Here is a 19926-nt window from a genome sequence, read left to right as displayed (position 1 = left end):
ATCCCCGACGGGCATACAGCGGGTGTTGGATGGTTTTCTGGAATTTTGTACAGAAAGGGGACTCGAAATCAACCCGCACAAAACTAAATTCATGATCCTAAACCCAATGCCCTCTAAACGCCCCAACCCTTTGCTTGGTACAGTGCGCTTGGAAAGGGTTTACACAATTGAGTACCTGGGGATAACCCTAAACCAAAATCTAACGTGGGGGGCACACCGGACAAAAGCAAACATGAAACTGGCCCAGAGGGCGGGAGACATTTCGAGAATTGCGAGTAAGTCACCATATCGCCCACTCGGCCCTGCAATCCAAATTTATAAAGCCCAGGCGCGGGCGGGAGTCACCTATGGGGGAGAGTTGTGGGGCCACATTCCGTCGTATAACTTGCTGACCACAGAAAATAAATTCCTCAGGCAGCTGACAGCCCTTCCCCCAAGCTCTCCACTCCTGCCCCTGAGACTGGACCTGGGTTTGAGGCCCATTACTGAGGAACCACTAACTTTTTGGCGTCGTCTTTGGAGGAGTCAAGATCTCACCACCTATAGAACCGAGCTACAGGAATTTTTTATCCCTGCCCAATGCCACCAAGACGCTTTGGTTAAAACTACATCAAGAGAACCTGTGAGACCCTTGGACTACCAGAATTATGGTCAGACCCGGAAAGCACAAGCAATAGGATTCCGAGGAAAGCGCTGTCCAGAGCGTATTATGACCACATGCTCCTTCGAGCTCTGGATAGCACTCGCGAAGGATCCCTAACACACCATTTCATTAAAACTAAAGACTCATTTAACCTCGAATGCGTTTTGGATTGCATGACTCCGGCTCTAACAAGAAAGCTATTCCTGCAGTGGAGGTACGGGACCCTTCCTTTCAGGTCTTTTACCAAACTATGGTCCTGTTGATCTGCTACAGAGACATGCCCTTCATGTGCCCAAACAAAGGAGAACGATGTGCACGCGGTTTTCTTCTGTCGAGCCTATCGGAAAAGCAGGAAACACTGGCTTGTCCCCCTCCTTAAAAACCTGGGATTTAGAACATTCCTACCTGCATACAGAGTTTTAAAGACTGATTTATCCCCGCCAATTGTGTTCGCTATGGCAAAATTTTTAACTGCAATGTGGTATGCCCGCTCCCGACTGATAAAGGGGGTCGGAGATTCGTGACAAACTTTCATCCCTTGACTAACTGGCACCATTCTTTTTTTTTTTTTTCTTTTTTTACTACTTTTTAATCTCTAATGTATTTTATATTAATGACATATTGATATTCCGGATTTTAATTGATGTGGTAAATCTTGTACATCTTTAATGATCATGTGATCGAAATAAAGTTTTGGAATTGAATTGATTACTAAGGAGGTACTACCTAAAAATGATAAATGGGGTCTTAAAAGGCCCATAGTTCTAGGGGATGAAAATAAACTTGCTAAAATCAAGCAGGATTTAATTATTCGGTTGGACGAGATTCAATCGTATGCAGATGATAAGAGAACTGAGAAAGGTTTTAGTGTGCTGCATGCAAGTATTTTGAACAGCTGTCCACACACTTCGCTGATTGTTTTAAGTGTGCGAAACTAAGACATGGCAAACTGAATAAGAACAATTCATGGTTCTCAAGCGAATGCAGATTACTAAGATGTCAACTTACTAAAGCCATTTAAACCAAGAACATGCCCTTAGGGCGGGAATTAAGGAGGCTGTATAAATCGGCCATAGCAAAGGCCAAGAGCAAGTGGGATGAGGAAAAGTGGAAGTAAATCAGGAAGGCTAGCTCCAAGAAAGACATTAGGACATTTTGGACTCTTGTTGGGAGGGGAACTCGAAAAATACTCTTCGATAGCTAATAATATCGCAGCTGGTGTTTGGGAAGGACACTTTAGTGCCCTCTACACCACTACCTCTTGCTATATTCAAAGGACTTATCTCTGAATACAGCAAGAGTTCTTTTTACCAAAGAGGAAATTGTGACCTCAATTGAGACCATTGTAGCAGCAAAGGCTCCTGTACCGGACAGAATCCCAGGGGATGTGTTTTGTCATGTCAAAAACTGGTCGAACTATATACTAACTATATACTGGCACTTTTCAATCCTATTGCAGGTGGGGCACCAATCCCAGACTCATGGAAGGGAGCTGAAGTTATTCCTGCAAATCGCTTAAAGATCTTACCCTATGTAACACTCCCCTAAAGAGGGTGAGTAGCTTTGAATACCTGGGGGTTAAACTTGTTGAAGGTAGTCCTGGAACCAACATCTCACACGGCCGGAACACAAGTTTCTTAAGAACTTAGTATCACCCCCCTCAATCACACCATTTCTCCCTCTTAAACTAGAAATGGGGGTCAAATTTTTAATAGATGTAGCAAAACTCTGGCTGCTTCTTTTCTGGCGGAGACTGGTTTTGACCCCCGAACTGTCCTCTCGAGGAAGTTTGCACCCTAGACACATTCAAGAAGATAGGTTGGATTAGGAACATCAAAAATTGACTTGATAGTATCAGTGTAAAGGGGGTAGAGCGAATTGTTTAGAGCCGCCGACTAAAAAGTAACTAAAAAACATGTACTGGGACTGGGTAGCCGAGAATTAGCTTAGGGACAATAGACTGTGTAGACTAACAGAGGAATTCTTAGATTTCAAACTCTTGGCATTTCCTGAAAGGCTTTCTCGACCTCATTCAGATGCCGGCTGACAAAAAGCTTTATATCCAATTCAGACATGGTTCACTCTCCCTGAATTTTTTTACGCACTCATGGTGTTGCAACTGAGCTCGAAATAAGGGCTGTCTTTGCTGTCCCTACCCAAATAAATCCCTAAGCCACGTGTGTTTGGGTTGCTGAGCATACTTTGCCCCTAGAAGAAAATGGCTAACTCACATTTGCAAACAGCTGAGAACCAGAGATCATAGAGTAGCTTTACGTATTCTAAGATCCAATGCAGGATCCCTATTCGCCTGTGCAATTGCAAAGTTTCTGGGCCACATGTGGGGAATCAGAAGGAAAGCCCTAAAATCAAATCTGTTATTCCATCATTTAGGTCAAGTATGAACCTCTTCAGGTATTGCCAATGGCGAATCCAATCTTTGTTCTGATGAAGAGTGGTCACTGAGCGGTCTTAGTAACCAGAATGTCAGGTCCACCATGTGGATTGATGTTTTATTGCCCTAATCAAACTATACATTTTAACTGGTTAGTCTTTAGATTGTTGTATTTTAGTAGTAAGTTATATGTAGTGATCAGATATTACTTTTAAATGAAACTGAAGAACTTTTATTTATTGTAAACTTTATTAATTTGTATATATGCACATTGCACTTTTATGGTCTGTTGACCGAAATAAAGTTCATTGACCGATATGTATAAAACAGGCACAAGAATACTAGACAGCTGGAGACAAACAGTCACAGGAGCAAGACATGGCTGAAGTGCGGAACCCAGGCTTGAACCAATAGGAACAGAACATGTGAAATCCATGAGTTCCAGAGAGTAAACAAAGCAAAGCTGACTCAAACCTTTAACCAGCAAAGTACGGTATCCTGTTCTACACCAGATCGGCTTCCTGATCCATAATACTCCGGTATGGGGGTGGGGAGGTGGAGTTGGCCAAAGTGATCTGCCAGAGGGTAGTCCCACTATGCTCTCAATAGTGTAGGTAGTATTAGGTAGGAGTAAAAGTATAAATATAACCATAATATAATCATAATCATACTGACTGACTGATGGCTTATAAAGCGCACTATTGCGAAGGCGTCTTGGTGCTAAGGTGAGTGGAAGCCGAACAAGCACTGATGGCTCTTAGGGTTTAACCGCATCGGTGCGGCGCATTTTCCCGCTGAAGTTTTAAAAAACCCGCGGTGCATGACGAGCTCAGCTCGTCATGAGCGTACGAGAGGTGTACCTCATGACGAGCTGAGCTCGTCATCAGCGTCGATGTTAAGGAACAGCCATGTCTTTATCGATTTCCTGAAAAGGGCCCGGTTTGGTTGTAATCTTGTCATCAGAGGGAGGGAGTTCCACAGTGTGGCTGCTTCATACAAAAAACCCTTTCCTCCCCATCTGGCTCTTTTAATCTTAGGGACGAGAACCAGTCCTGCATTAGCGGACCGGAGACAGCGTTGCGGCTGATACCGGGGAAATAGAGTTTGAATGTCTGCGGCTCCTCCTCTGTACAGAGCATTGTGCACTAAACAGAGTGCCTTAAAATACACTCTCCACCGAACTGGAAGCCAGTGGAGCTGATTAATACTAACAGACGTGGGGTGATGTTTGGGTAAATCAAGCAATACCTGTGCAGGCGCACTTTGAAGTGACTGAAGTTTGGTCATCTGCCCTTTGTCAGCTCCTAAATATAAAGTGTTGCAGTAGTCGACTCTGGAAAGAACCAGAGCACCGACTACTGTTTTCCTAAGTGGTAAAGGGATAAATGGCAGAATTTTACGCAGGACTTTTAGCGTAAAAAAACATGCAGAGGAGACTTGATTTATTTGTGGAGTGAGCTTCAGATCCTTATCGAACACAAAACCAAGGTTCCTAGCCTTGGACACAGGGACCGGGCAGTTCCCAGCCTGAGGGGGCCACCATAATTGGTTCCATACAGAGGTTTTTTTGACCGAACTCGATGACCTCTGTTTTTTCGGTATTAAGCTTAAAAAATATTGAGTTCATCCATGCCATCACATCCGTGAGGCAATTAAGAAATACGAAACCTGACAGCTGTAAAATCCACTCTTTGCGTAACCGACATCGCTAACTGGGTGTCGTCCGCATACGACACTAGCGTAAGACCATGATCTTTAATTAGTCTTGCTAATGGTGTGACATATAGGTTAAACAGTGTCTGAGACAAGGCCGCCCCCTGTGGGACTCCACACGGGAGGTAGAAGTTTCCTGATTGAAGGCCGTCCCAGTGAACCAGTTGTTCCCGGAATGCCAGAAAAGATGTAAGTAGAGTTAACATCGTATCTGTAATACCTGCTGCCCACAGTAGCACGGCATGATTTACGGGATTGAATGCTGCAGTCAGGTCAAGCAGGATGAGAGCGGCTCTAACGCATATACACCAACATTATAATGGTTGAACTACATCTTTTTCACCATTCTTGTAGCGCTGGTTACAATGCTTTATTTCATCCTGCTAATAATTGCAGCTCACACTTTTTAAACAATAATACATTGTTTCAATAAATGTTTGAAAAGCCAGTTTGTATCATTTGTGTGTCTCCCTTGGGCATGCCTGTGTAAAAACCAAAGGGTACTTCGGTTTCCAAGATTTCCTTGGGGAATTAGAGCGGTCATGTTCTGAGGTTGCAGATACCACCTGGTGCCCTGGAAGATTGAGTCCAGATGGCGCATTGTGAGCTAGCTAGGAATTCGGTCAACATACTCTGATGATATGTGTCCCCACATTCCGATGGTTATGCAGACCGGATACACAGTCCTACTTGATTTAGAGGAACCTTAAAATCCTCTTCACATCCTTCAACAGGTTTTGCTAGCTTTACTAACATTTGGGGGGACATAAATTTAGACTGTCCTATCCTTAGGTATTTCCAAACTACAATTAACTATTGCCTTATCAAAGAGACCCAGCTTACTCATTTGAATCCTCTTTGTAAAACTTGACAAATTGTATCAAAGCTTGCCTTCCTTACGACAAAACAAGAGTGATTGGCAAGAACCGGAGGTGGCAACGGAGCCTCAAATATAATGGTCATAAATTAAGTAAATTTTGGCACACAAGTTTATTTAGGAATTTGGTCTATAGGAAGAGTACTGGTTTCATCTTTTCATGATTTGAAATTCAGTGATGTGTATACTCGTTTGCACTTATTAATTGTAACCACCAGGTAAGGAGATCATTGGGGATCTGACTGTTTTGAAGGTTTTGTCAAATGCAGCTCCCAGGACCTGCCCTTCTTTAGTTTTAAAATTTTTAGTCTACATTACTTCCTACTTGGTTATTGGCCTGTTTAACGTCTCAAGAGTATAAACACCAATATAGGGCAAAGGATGCATTGTAGGTATAGGTACGTCTGTATGCCCCTCGGGTAATATTCTTTAATGAAAACAAGTAAAGCTCGTCTATTTTCTAGCTTATTTCAAGACTAAGTTGTACACACTACTTTCTACGTACCATACTGTTTGAACTCCTTGGATGCTTGTCTTTCATGACTTCCTTGAGAAAGTCTTTGTTTCTGTGTGAATGCCTTCCATTCTTTCCGGCTGAGCTGAAAGTCTGCATGTTTCTCCTATTTTTCCCCACTATGGCCTTTTCAAAAATAATTGTAAAAACTTCAGTAGCAGCGACTTGCTGAACAGGTCTGTTATATGAGGGCTGCCTAAAAATACATTTATTTTTAGTCTGTAGTTACCATACTAGACACTTTGGTGAGTCAACTGTTTTTGTGCGCAACATAAAGCACAGTTATGGGCTGTTAGAACAAAGAAATACATTTCAGTGGCACCCAAAATAAAATATATGCTTTTAGAACTGCATGATTTTGAAGGGTTCAGCTGCAATAAAGATTACCACCACCTGGTAGAGTGCCAATCGTAGCTACTGTTCATCCTTGTTAAACCTTGCCACTGACACTCCCAAGAGTCGAGATCTCCATTAGCCATGACTGATACCTTCTTTCGTCAACTGTTGCTGCACTCTAACATTTCTTTAGTCTCTCACTAGCCCAGCATTATATGATCTGTTGCTACAGGCTCTCTTCACAGGCGGCTTCCTCCTACATCGAGGCAGTCCCGTCCTTTATAGCTACATGGATCATACAGAGAGTCCAACAGGGGTGGTGGTGGTGGTGACTGTTATGCCCGAGTGGCTTTAAGATTACTTGCTAGTGCTACTTGGGAAAGTGACTTCTACAACCTCCTTGCCCTTTCCTTTTAACACCCTATATGTGTGCAATGCTCGGCCTACATATACTCCTTGGGTCATGGCAAGGGTGCCCTGATCCCACAGGGGTGGCCGCTCCTCTTCCAATCAGGTGTCTAAACAATGGATCTCTTAACCCTTTTCATATGGAAGGCCTTTAAACTTTTAGTATTCTGCAAGCTATTGGGAGCTGGCTCCTCACTGAGAAACAACTTAGTTCTCTTGTTAATCTATCACATATATCCTAACCAAAGGACACCAGAAAGGGTATATGTGAGCTGTAGTAATCTTTAAAATTAAATTACTGAAAAAAAAGAAGGTCGAAGATGAAGATGTGGAAGAGAACAGCACAAGAAACTAATAGCCTACTGTGTCAGCTTTCTGTGGTGAATGGGACAATGCTACTGATTTTACCTTAAAGCAGATCCCTAAAACAGAACTAGGCCATAATGCTGCATAAAATGAAGCAGTGATCTATAGGGATTTTGGTCATATTCACTTAGAGAACATCAGCAATCGCTAACTGATTTTACCTATTAAAATACAGTGCTTGACACAACCCAGTCAAGATTTGACCAAGAATAGAGCGAACTCTAGCTCAGTCTTGAACAGAGGGACACAAAAGCTACTTTAGGGATACTGATGATAGCCTATTGTTCAGCAATCACACAGGGCTTCCGGTGATACAAAGACCATGCTTACTCTACCCTTATGAAACTTCTATCCTGTGCTGAGTAAGAACTGTACATCATTGAACAAAGGAAGCTGGTGCTGTTGCAAAGAAATATCAAGGACCAGCTGAAACTGACATTTTGCTGTGTGCCTAAACTATGTAATTACAGAGCTCCATGCTACGGAAAATTATGGACAGATCTATGAGGAACCAGTTCCATTTAACTTACTCCAGCATCCGATGACTCAGGAATGAACACTCACAGCTCGGCATCCAACCTAAATCAGATACAGCAATGCACCAAATAGTTTGTAATTAAGGTCAGTGTGTACTTACTCTCTCAGACGTTGTGAACGTTATGTTCTCATCAAATTCTTCCTGAGCGAAGAACTGTGAGGCGATGCTCATGCGAGAGCCGCTGTCGACTGACATTTTCAGGCAGTTCAAAGTTGCAGCACACTCTGCAGAAAATAAAAACACGGAGATAAAAGTACCAACTTACACAGAGACAGCTATTACCAGCTATATGGAGCATCAAGCAAGTAGTCCCTTGTTTTTACAATTTTCTACTCCAGAACGTTATTAGGAGTACTGCATTGCTACCATATCAATTTATCAATTTCCATTATATTTTCAACATTCCTAGGGTTAACAAACGTTCCAGAATACACTGTCAGCCAGAAACTTGACGTCTTAGAAAAATGCCCCTTAGCAGGGAGGAGTGGGATCAAGTCTCAAAAAAGCGCATGCTTATTTACACAAGGTCAGCTAAAGTGTACAGTCCCCACCCATACACAGTGCCCAAATAGAAATACAATTGGAAATGTATTATGGGTACCTCCGTAGGCATCAAAATTATGACCTGGAATGTTAGGGGGATGCACAGTATGGGCCGGCGGCACAAAATACATACTTATCTGACAAGAAGAGGGGTGCAAATTGCATTACTACAAGAAAGCCACCTGACCAAGACAGAAGGGGCAGCGCTACAGCGCCGCTGGAGGGGGCAGGTGTTTCATACTATGTACTCGGCCTTTGCAAGAAGGACCCTAATATGGGTGCGGGCTAGGGTTCCCTTTCAATGTATTCAGCAGATAATAGAGCCTGAGGGCAGATTTGTGGTGGTATCGGGCGCCTTGAGGTCCGAGATATTACTATAGGAAGTATATATGCTCCTAATGTCGATCAGCCTGCTTTCTTTGCACAGCTCTCTCAGACATTGGCTCCGGTTCTGACTGGATCCGTGCTCTTGGGGGGAGATTTCAATTGCATTACTGAGGTTGCTCTGGACCAATCCCATCCACCACTCCCTGACGCTCCCACACATAGACTAGCAGAAGCCCGACGAGACTGGCAACGGCACTGGGGGATGACAGACACTTGGAGAGCCCATTATCCGGGGGAACAGGACTACTCTTATTTCTCGGCTCTACATGAGCTGCATGTTCAATTGGACTCTATCCTCTGTTTCCCGGATGTACATGTAGGGATTACACTGAGTGAGTATTTAGCCAGGCCGATATCTGATCATAATCCCCTTCTAGTATCCCTTCATGGGGTGCGAGTTAGGCCCACAATCCCTAGTTGGCGTCTCCGACTGGAGACACTGGAAGACCAGGTCTTTAGAAACACAATAGGCACTGCTATAGAGGAGTACTTCCAGAATAACACTAACACGACCACCAGCCTACACATTGAATGGGATGCTTTCAAAGTAGTAAAAAGGGGCAGCTGTATCGGGGAAGCGGTTGGGGTACGTAGGACCCTGCTAAACGATATACATAGAGCGGAACAGCAGCTCAGAGATGTGGAAAGAGATAGACCCGAAGGAGAGGACAGACAGGTGGATCTTATGGCAACCAGGGAAGAACTGGCAGCCCAAGTAGAACGCTTGAGATGTTTTGACTACAGGGCGTACGCGGCTCGGGCACATGCGGAGAGGGACAAATCTGGGGCGCTGCTAGCTTGGCTGGCCAATCCGGCACGCAGACGGACACCAATCCTAGAACTGCGAAGCGGAGATGGAACAACTTATTACGGGCAGCAAGCTATTAATGCACAGTTCCTGAAATATTACACCACCTTGTATCAAAGTCAATTAGATCCACGGGTGTTAAGAGGAGGAGGGATTCTTGGATATAGAGCTTCCCCAAATTGAGGAAGATGAAACAGAGATCTTGCGTCGGGATATAGAGCTCGGCGAGATCAGGGGGGCTATAACACACATCGCCAGAAACAAAACCCCTGGCACAGATGGGCTTCCAATAGAGTTTTATGCTACATATGTGGATATCTTGGCTCCCCGCCTGCTAGCCCTTTACAATAGATCAAAGCAAGATGGCTGTTACCAGGAGACAAAATTGAGACTTTAGTGCCACTTTTTTATTATATGCATTTTAGGTTTGGTTTTTATGATTGTATATAAATAGAATTTACAAGTGTATATGGTTACAAAAAGATTGTAATGTATTATGTAATTTCCGATACGGGAATTTTTTAAACAAAACAAATTATTAAAATTTGAAAATATTCTGTACTTATTGCCTCTTCACTGTTCTTATATGGCATACTGTTCTGCTTTATTTTATTGTCTATCTTGAGTTTGATATTCTAGATTGCCTAGGAGTGATATTTTTCAAACAGTTTATCCCTGTCCTAGGAATTCTACTATTCATGGTTCAGGGGGTCCTTGTTTTCCGCAAATATGTTTACCTAGCTCAACCAGGGAAGCGAGAATCATACCACTCCTCAAACCGGATAAACCAGCATGGGATCGCCCCACCTACCGCCCCCTCGCTATGCTTAACCTAGATTACAAGATATTAAGTCGCATTTTAGCCAGCCGTTTGATGACCCATATGACAGCACTTGTGCATGTAGACCAGGCGGGGTTTATTCCTTCCCGGAATACGGCCAAGAATATAAGCAGACTGGACAACCCAACGCGCGAAGGGGATGAAGCGTGCATCCTGTCGATCGAGAAGGCATTCGATAGTCTCGAGTGGTCCTATCTGTTTAGGGTACTGCGAGCTTTCAGACTGGGCGAGGAGTTCGTGACCTCGACAGCAATATTGTACAATTATTAGACTGCCAGGGTGCGCGGGGGGGGGGGGGGGAGTGATTACAGAGGCCTGCACTGTGGGCAGGGGTACGAGGCAGGGAAGCCCGCTGTCTCCCCTCCTGTTCGCACTGGCAGTGGAACCGCTGGCTGTTCATGCAAGATCGGGCGATACTACAGGGGCCTAGAAGGGATGGGTCAGTTCCACTTCATTGCCCTATATGCAGACGATCTCCTAATGTTCCTCGCCAACGCTGTTGATGAGTCACAGGGCGCCCGAGAACTGCTGACCATATTGGGGCGAGTGGCAGATCTCAAAGCCAACTGGAATAAGACGTGCCTTTTTCCTGCTCAGAGTGGTAGAGGCGAACCCCCGGATGCGCTATACGTGCGATGGGAAAGCAGCTGCCTGACTTACCTAGGAGTGTGGATTTATCATGCACCCTCCGACCTATTAGAAGGTAATGTCGGAAGAGCAATACGAACCACCAGGAGCACCTTTGAATTTTGGGGAACCCTCCCACTATCAGTAGCGGGGAGGGTGGCGCTGCTAAAAATGGTAACTCTACCTAGACTACTTTGGCTCACTACCACTATGAATACCACGAAAATACTTCACCCAACTCAACACCATGATTACAGGATTTTTACGGGGCTCTGGGAGGCACAGAGTAGCACTCGCCACCATGCTGAGACCTAGGCAGAAGGGAGGATTCGCAGTCCCTCATTTTGAGGCCTATTACCATGCAGCCCAATTCTAATGGTTCACAAAGTGGACGGCGAGGAGATTACGTACTGGAGAAGCCCATGGGGGCATGGACCCGGACCTGCAACAGCTTTCCTGTGTACTCCTCCGGCTCCCCTTAAGCTGATGGAATGGGCGTGGAAATGCTCTAGAAACGCGAGATTTCAACGAATCCAGTTTTATGTCTTCCACAGAGCGTAGGTCACCCCACACAAAATTAACTAATTTTTCGGGTCCCGTACAGCCTGTCCACATTGGAAGCTAGAAAACGCAAACTTTTTTACACATGCTCTGGGAGTGTCCATTGTTGGACGGGTTCTGGAGGGAGGTAACAATTAAACTGGGTGAATTAACGGATAGAGATCGCACTCTGACTCCGGGTTTTTGTCTATTGCACTGGTTCCATCATACTGCCCGTAATAAAGTTACCAACAAATTCATATATTGGGGATTAGTCCTGGCTAAACGAGAAATTACCGGCCATTGGAAGGCGACCACTGCACCAAACACCTGACGATGGCTGCGAGAATTCACAAAATGGGCTAACTGTGAAGGGATTTTTAGATTACAAATGGCCCAGAGAACCAATAATGAAAACATTTTAGACACGGCTAGAGCATGGGTGGCAATGGTGAACTTACTCAAGAACCCGACTGATGACACCAAACAACCCCCTGAGGGAGGGGACTTGTACATACGGATTGAAGCATTGCCCTTCCTGAGCAGGTGACTTAGGTGATGGTAGGCAGGTACTATATGGTGGCTACCCCCTATGCGGATGTCTACTTTCTTGAACTACGATGCCAGATGCCCTACAAGATTAAGTACCACTCACCACTGAGAGCTGGATGATTGAGCGGCATGCCTGAAGATGGGAGGGGGGTGGGTAGAGTTAGAGGGGGCAGGGAGGGGGTATTTTGTTAATCCATTGACTGTTGGGATAGATATGATTGAGGACTAGCACAGATGCCTATGAAGTTGATTCCCAAGATAGAGATAGAGAACACAATTCTCCTGGGACTGTTAAGATGGATGAACACAGGAGCACTTTACGAAGCGGAGACATTAGATTAGACGATTTTTATAGGAATGTATAATTGTTAACGTAAATATTGCTAATTAATTCAACAATAAGTGGGCCTTGTTTCATCCTTGGTATGGTACTTGTTTGATAAGCTGTAACTGAATAAAATGTGTTTACAAAAACAAATCAGGTTCTCAGTCACTGCTCCCCGAGCTTGGAACCTGCTACCTCTGGAACTTAGGACCATCTCTAATTATGCAAAATTCAGACAATTGTTGAAGACCTGGCTCTTTAAGCAAGCCTACCAATAAATAGCTTGAGCCATGCCGTCTGGTGAAAGTGCGCTCTATAAGCTGCAGTACGATAACATTTACTTCAGCAGATCATAACCTACTTTTTATTTAGCAAAACATGTCGATTCATAATCTTACAAACTTACCCAACTCCTTCTTTGCTGACCTGGTATAATGTTTAATGTATTAAAGAATGTTATTGCAATACAGTGTACGAAATGGGGGGAACATTACTTTCAATACACTGCCTGGTAAATTATGGTGTGTATGGCAGGGACAAGGAGTGAGATGAGTGGGTTGGAGACTGTTAACTTTGAAGTTGACTCAATTGCTAGTTTGGTAATGGGTCTAGGGTGGAGGTAGAGTGGTTGTAGTTTGAAGAGGTTGTCTTTATCTTGTTCAAGATCTACCAGATTTTTATTTCAGAGGCCAAGGGTGCTTCAAGGTGGGGGGAGGGAGGAAGGAGGATTTCCAATTTCAGGCTGTCATTTGCATAGAAGGAATGCTCAGATTCATAATTTGAGAGAGAAATCAGGTCCAATAAACAAGAGTTTCCTGTTACTCTAATTCTATTCCATGTGTCTGAACAATTTGCACCCATTATAGTTATATTTTAGTACAGGACCATAACGTGAATTAAGGGAGCTTCCTTTCTTCATGGTTCCGATGCAACTCTATATTAACCAAGGACCATGCACCAGGTTTCCAATACTGAGACATCCTCAGAGATCTTGCACTGCCCTCCTTTTCTGCTCGAGCCATGCACCAATAGGGAATTTGCAAAAACTTTCATTATGTACCTATTAGGATCTTTAACATGTTCACCTATACCACCAGTGAGTCTGACCAGCATCTATCACTCTTATCCTTGTACTGAGATAAGGATAGGTGAGACAAGTTAGACGACAAGGGTATCCCCTCATAGAATATTGTTTGTCCTTTTACAATGCTATAACAAGGGCGAGTAGTTGAGCTATATAAACCCCCGATTGTCTGATAACATTTATAGCAACTGCACCATGCAATAAGAGCATAAACTAAAATAGAAATTGCTCACAATTGCAACACATAGCTAACATCCTTGCAAACTACACGTTACCTCCTATTGACTAGCTCGGCAAGTGCATCGCCTGCAATAGAGATGCATCTAACCAGCATATCAGAGACTCCAAACACGCTTGAGGGGGGATAATTGGCTGTAAATATATATGAAGTAATCCTCAATATTGTTGGCCCAAGATCTTGAAACCCTTCTACTTCAAGTACACTAAATAGAGCAAAAACATTTGATTGTTGTACCTTGCTGTTACTATGCCTCCTGATTAGTACAGATGAAAGGATCCCATCCACACTGCTACATCCTACTTTAGAAGTACCGGAAGAAAAAAGTGGAGGAAAAGAAAATTAAAATAGGAAATCTGAATACCTACAGTTTTCATGAATGATGTAGAGATTTCACGCATTTTATAAACCAAATCTACCACTTTTGCTTTTAGGTGGTTGGTGGTTCTAGTTTGTGAGTTAGAACAGTCAGGACACAATAGTCATATGAGAAATAATTCCACTCTTTAGGATGTAGGGGTCCATAGAACCATTGTGCATCCATACTCGTGGTCACTGTATATAAATACTATTTCCTACCTCCTACCAGTGGTTTTGCCTTTCCAATTTACTTTTCAATAAATAACAGTGGCTATGCTCCTCTTGCACCACTACTAACAGCAAACCTCTTTCTTCTGCTGCAAACTACAACTCACAGTCATTCGACCTAACAGAGACAAATGTATAGACAGCTTTGAATTTAAATAATCCGTGGCACCTTTTCTGCTCTACGTTTGTACAGTTAGAGTATTGGATTTACACATGCACATTACTGTCTCTGGGGAAAAGCAAACGGACAGTGAAAACAAAGATAACCAGTGGAACAGTACTTTTGCTCATACTAGATACAATTATAAAGTAGCACAGATTCAAGGATATGAAGTGAGAATGTCAACATTCAATGATTCCAGTCACTTGTCTTACTGTTAGAAGAAGGCAACCTCAGAGAAATATAGGAGTGTCATGCTTAACTTCAGTAGAAAGTTTTCTGGGGCTAGCTTGCCTCTGACTCGAGTTCAAGGCAAAATGTAGCACCTACTGTCACCGAGATTGCTTGGCCAGTGTCCCTACAAGGTTCAGTGCTAGGCTGAGGCATGCCAGGCATAAAACCCTACATAAGAAACTTGGACTGAACACCTGATGCCGATGCCACTAGTTCTGGGTCAATAGCAGGAATCCAATTCCGTACAAAAACCTTGGAAAGAATGGTAACTGAGAAGCTCACACAATACCTTGAAGCAAGCACCCTCTCAGGGAATCTTTAGACCAGTTTCAGTCCCTATCACAGAACTGAGACAACTCTGCTCTGGGACTGCTGAAAATTGCAGATGGAAGATATATGCAAAATTATAACTTTTAATATAGTCACTGACATCATACGCATTGACGCACAACACTTTATATAAGGAATTTCCTCAGAGACCTTGGGCTAGTTTAGTTCCTTCCTTACCTGTAGAATCTCAAGGGGTAAAGAATGGTACATCACAATATGCAGTAAACTCAACAGATGTAGAGTTTTGCACATTCTACTTCCCCATGCTCTTCAATAACTATGCAAAGCCATTTATGATTTGATGGCAGCACCGGGGTAAGGAGATTTCACATACACACTGATGAGTCTCAGGTTAATCCCAGGACTTCTACGGAGTAGGTTATCTAAATAAGATCTGGAGCATTTTTCTACCTAGTGGTGCCAATTCAAAGCTGGATAAAAGAAAGCTGTTAAGTATTTTCTATTTTATTTCAATGTATTTATTTAAGTGATCAGTCTTTAAAAACAAAACCATTACACCAAGCAACATTTTCAAATAGTACTACTACATACTTACATAAACAAGATAAAATCGTTGGTGGAATTTTTACACAGTTAATCTACAAACTACCTCTGTGCAACAATTATTTTAAAAAATCATTTAAAATAGAGATTTGGGAAGCCCATGTCTTTATAACAGACCATATGTAAGACAGCATTTTGCTTTTCGGAATTTTTATGGTTGTCCAATAGTTTTAAAAATCTATTTCGATCTCCACAGTTTTTCAACCAATTTCCTTTAAACATAAAATTTAAAAGTTTTACCCCCCTGCATTCTAGGGGGATTGAGGACCCGCCGAGCAAGATGATTACTGCTTCTCTACACATTCGTATTTTCATCCTGTTCAGTAGTACTTTTAATAGTGACTTCCGTTATTTTAATAACTTTGGGCATACGCAAAAAATATGTTGGATAGATTCATATTTGTATCCACATAATCTGCAGTCTCGATTTTCCCTTTGATCTTTCATGAGGGGATGAGGTCTTTTGTTTCCCACATGCCAAGACGCAATCTCATAAATTGATGTTTTAGGGTTAGTGAGAAATAGGCTGATAAATATTCCTGGGGCTTCCTTGTCCCATATGAGCTGATCACCGTCCAGGCATGCAGTCTTTGAAGTAAAGTATTCTCCTCTGTTGAGTGAGACAAAAGTTTTATTGTAGAGTTGATTAGTTTATTGAAGGCCTTCTTCCCAACGCTGAGGTTCTAAATGGCTTGGGCAGCCAGGTCTTCTGTTATCTGGTTTAAATAACTGCCCCAGGATCCTTGCGTTTTCTTTGCTTTTTGTCTGTCTATTTCTTTCCAGCATAGTTGGACAATGGTACTGATTTCAGAAGCACGCAGCCTCCAACATAATTTAATAAAGGCACCTTTGCTCCGAAATACCTGATTTAGCAGGCCAAACTCTAGCCTCACCTAGGCCGGCGATACGCTTTGTTGGATATTGAAAAAAAATGTGTAGACTTTTGTGTGTATTTTATTCAAGGCAGGGATTTCTCATCCTTTCATTATTTCAGTGCCATAGGTTACTGTTGGCATGAACTGTGCTTGCATGACAGTTAATAGGTTATCGTAAAAAAAATTTTTTTTTTAAAGAATTGACAGCTTAATTCATTTTTTAATACCATATATCAGATTTCGAGTTTTTAGCCTCATTGAGGTGAGCTGTGATTTAGAGCTCAATTTTTGTTCTACCTTAAATCCAAGATATTTGTAGGAGGTGACTGCCTAAACTTTTTTTCCCTCAATATGCCATGTGTAGGTCTTGTACTTGGCATCCACTAGCCGTACAACCTTTGTTTTAAATAAATTCAATTCCTTTTGCTGACAAGTATTTGGCTGAGGCACTCATTCCTCGTTGTACGTCGATTGGAGTTTGACTTAGTAGCACTAGATTGTCGGCGTACTGAAGGCACCTGATTTACTCGTTAACTAATGATGGGGGATGACTATTGATTTCCACGAGAGTCTCATCAAGGTCAGATATATACAGATTGAAAAGTGTTGGAGCCAACACGAACCCCTGTTTCAGACCCTTTTGGGTGTCTATTTTTTGTTATCCACCGGCCGTCCCCTAATTTTACCCGACTCCATGTGCACGTGTATAATTCTCTGATGGCATTTCATAACTTTGTTGGGATCCCCAAGCTGTCCAGTTTTTCCCATAGTTGTTTACGAGGCACGCTGTCAAAAGTTTGCTTGAGGTCCACAAAACAGGTGAACAGGCGGGTGTTCTTAAAAGTGGCTTTTTGGGCTAAGAATGTTAATGCTGTTAAGTTTGTTAAGGTGCCTGCTCTGGCCCGGAACCCTGTTTGCGACCTTGGGAATCAGTTGTAATCGTCTGACCATTTTTTCAATTGGGTCAGCAAGCAGCTCGCATATAACTTAGCTTCAACATCAATTAAAGCGATTAATCTATATAGTTTGTCGGCTTTGTGGGATTTCTCCCTTTAAAAAGTGGCTGTATAATGCTTCCCCTCCATGATTCTGGAATTCCATTTGTCATAAACAGCTTGTTGAAGAGTGGAGTAAAGTAATGGGCCCAATATGAAGATTCTTCTTTGAAGAGAGCATTGGGGATTGCATTGGGGATTCCATTGGGGCCTGGTGCACCCTCTGTGTTTAATTTCTTTATGAGTTTTATCAATTGGTTTACTTCCGTTAGTTTGTCGGAGTTTTTACATTGTGGGGCGATGTGTTTATTATTCTAATTGATGACCCCAAGGGGAGTATGCGTTTTTTGCGCAGCGCTCCTCCTGCTGTCCTTTTTTGCTATTTGACTAACTGGTGTTGGTTTGAGCTTTGGTTCTTTATACATACTCATTTTGTGAGCTACAAATGTAACCTCATTTATCCCTGCGTTTTCATGTCTATTTTTCCCCGAGTGTCAGTGAATTTGTCGGATACCAGAAATGCTTTTCGTTCTGTTGTTTACTTGCCAGAAGAAGTTTATTCCATACTGTAACGCGGGGTCTGGTTTTAGCTGCTCAACAGTTTTTCTTATATCGTGTTCTTAATTTTTTAAGCTCGCTTCCGTCCGGTTTTTATCCCAGTTTTAGCTGGTTTGAGACTGATCTTATTTTGCGCACTTTTCTGCTTGCATAGTTCATGACTAAACCAGGGATGGTGACTGCTTGTCCGGTTGGGCTTCCTATGATACATAAGAGGATAATGCCTCTTATTGTGCGGGAAGCTTTCTATTAGGGCTCCAGTTAGATTTTCCCAAGCGATTAATCTCTTGCCCTTCCCGGCTTGTCTTGACTCTAAACTTCCGGTTTCCTCTGATCTTCCTTCTCTCGTTACTGCTTGAAAATATACTTCAGCCATTACCTTTTCAATCCCTATTCCTCGCCATTTCAATCTTTTTAAGTTATGAGCACATGGCGTAGAGAGTAGATCTTTAGTTGCTGTCAGCCTGACTGTAATTTGCTCCAATTGCAATTTTTCTAGAGTGTGATCCTTCTCTATGCGTGACACGATTTGGAATTTTTGTGTCCGTTGCGCTACAGTTTCACTCACTAAGGTATGGTCGATGGTTAACTATTGATCCCGCTTAAAAAGGTAATTGCTGCTGGTGAATCCTCTTTTGTGTTTCCAATTGTCGTCTGAAGTGGTTTCCCTTTTTATACTGGTTCCCTGGAGTATTGCATAAATTCATGTTAAAGTCAAATGAGATGATAAACTGGGCCTGACAAAGCCTTTTCAGTGATTTTATTATTCCAAACAACATGTTCATGTGCTCGTCTTTTGTCTCCTCACTTGGGTGAATGTAGACATTAAGTAGTATTAAGATTGTCAGAGTCTCGTCATTCTTGTGCTGCTCCAACTTGGTTACAAGAACCCAATTCGTCCCTAGGAGTTTTTCTAATGACCAATCTAGTTTGGTTGAAAAATATGAGGGCAAACCACCCTTAGGGTGACCAACTTTTGCTGCTTTTATTGCTGGTTCATGATGAACAGTAAAGCCTATAATATGGTGGGGTGTTGTATTCCAAGTTTCTTGGGCTAAGATGATGTTGTGAGCTCGCAAGAATTCCAAGACACCAGGGTTTCCTAAAAGATTTTCTAGGCCATGAGTGTTCCAAGAGGAAATGTTAGAAAAAAATAAATGTCTTTTCTTGTGAGCCTTTAGCTCTTGTCAGGATTGCGAGTAGGTGCGATGGTACGGTGACCCCATCCTATTTTCTTTAGTCACCCGTTTTAGTTGTGTTAAATTCCTCTATACTCCCTCCGAGTGGAGCGATTATCAGGGGCCTTGTAATTATTAAATTCTCAAAAGCTTTCTGATTTGTTGCTGCACCGATGGCACCCCTCAGTAGGGATCCCTCTCTTTCCTTTTTAGGGAGAAGCGGACCGGACCAGGGTAACGTGGGGCCTCTATCATTTGTAATTCAATACCCCAAGCCTTAAACTGATGCTGATGAGTCATTATGTGATCTGCAATTTCCGATGAAGACCAAGTCGTTACTGTTACCTCTCTTATTCAAAAAAGGATGTGGTTTGAATTCATTTGATAATAAATTGGAAGAATTGATGTAGGCCGTACTTCCTTTACCAATTTTATAAGTGTGCCTTTATTTAAAGTGTGAAAGTTACCTCTTGAGATGTAATTTGGGAGGAACAATATTTTATTTGATTCTTTGTCCCTTGGCGTGTTTGTACGTTGCTCCTGCGTCAGTGGTGTATCCTCGCCTTTCAACCTTGGAGGACATCTCAGTCTCACTTCCTCTTTAGTGATTCCCCGATTCCCTGATTTCCTTTGGACATATCCCTCTGATTTAACGTTACCCGCCTTACGGATGTTGGAGGATTCCAAACACTTATGAGACATGGGGATTTGC

General features: G+C 42.7%; 1 protein-coding gene across 3 annotated transcripts in view; it reads right to left on the bottom strand.

Annotated features, from left to right (window-relative positions):
* SYMPK (symplekin scaffold protein) overlaps positions 1 to 19926 on the bottom strand; it is a 1116254-nt gene that overhangs the window by 1086337 nt on the left and 9991 nt on the right. Inside the window, exons 2-3 of one of the 3 annotated variants that reach the window (XM_078660909.1) lie at positions 13970 to 14034; positions 7887 to 8011 (exon numbers count right to left, since the gene is read on the bottom strand). In XM_078660909.1, the coding sequence (XP_078517035.1) occupies positions 7887 to 7982 (96 nt within the window). In that variant the 5' untranslated portion in view covers positions 7983 to 8011; positions 13970 to 14034. Of the gene's footprint in view, positions 1 to 7886; positions 8012 to 13969; positions 14048 to 19926 lie in introns of all 3 variants that reach the window. The other 2 variants (XM_078660907.1, XM_078660908.1) reach the window with 2 other exon arrangements.

The sequence above is a fragment of the Lissotriton helveticus genome, chromosome 9 (genome assembly GCF_964261635.1).
Source record: "Lissotriton helveticus chromosome 9, aLisHel1.1, whole genome shotgun sequence".
NCBI classification, from domain to species: domain Eukaryota; kingdom Metazoa; phylum Chordata; class Amphibia; order Caudata; family Salamandridae; genus Lissotriton; species Lissotriton helveticus.
This window is presented reverse-complemented; position numbering and strand designations above follow the sequence as displayed.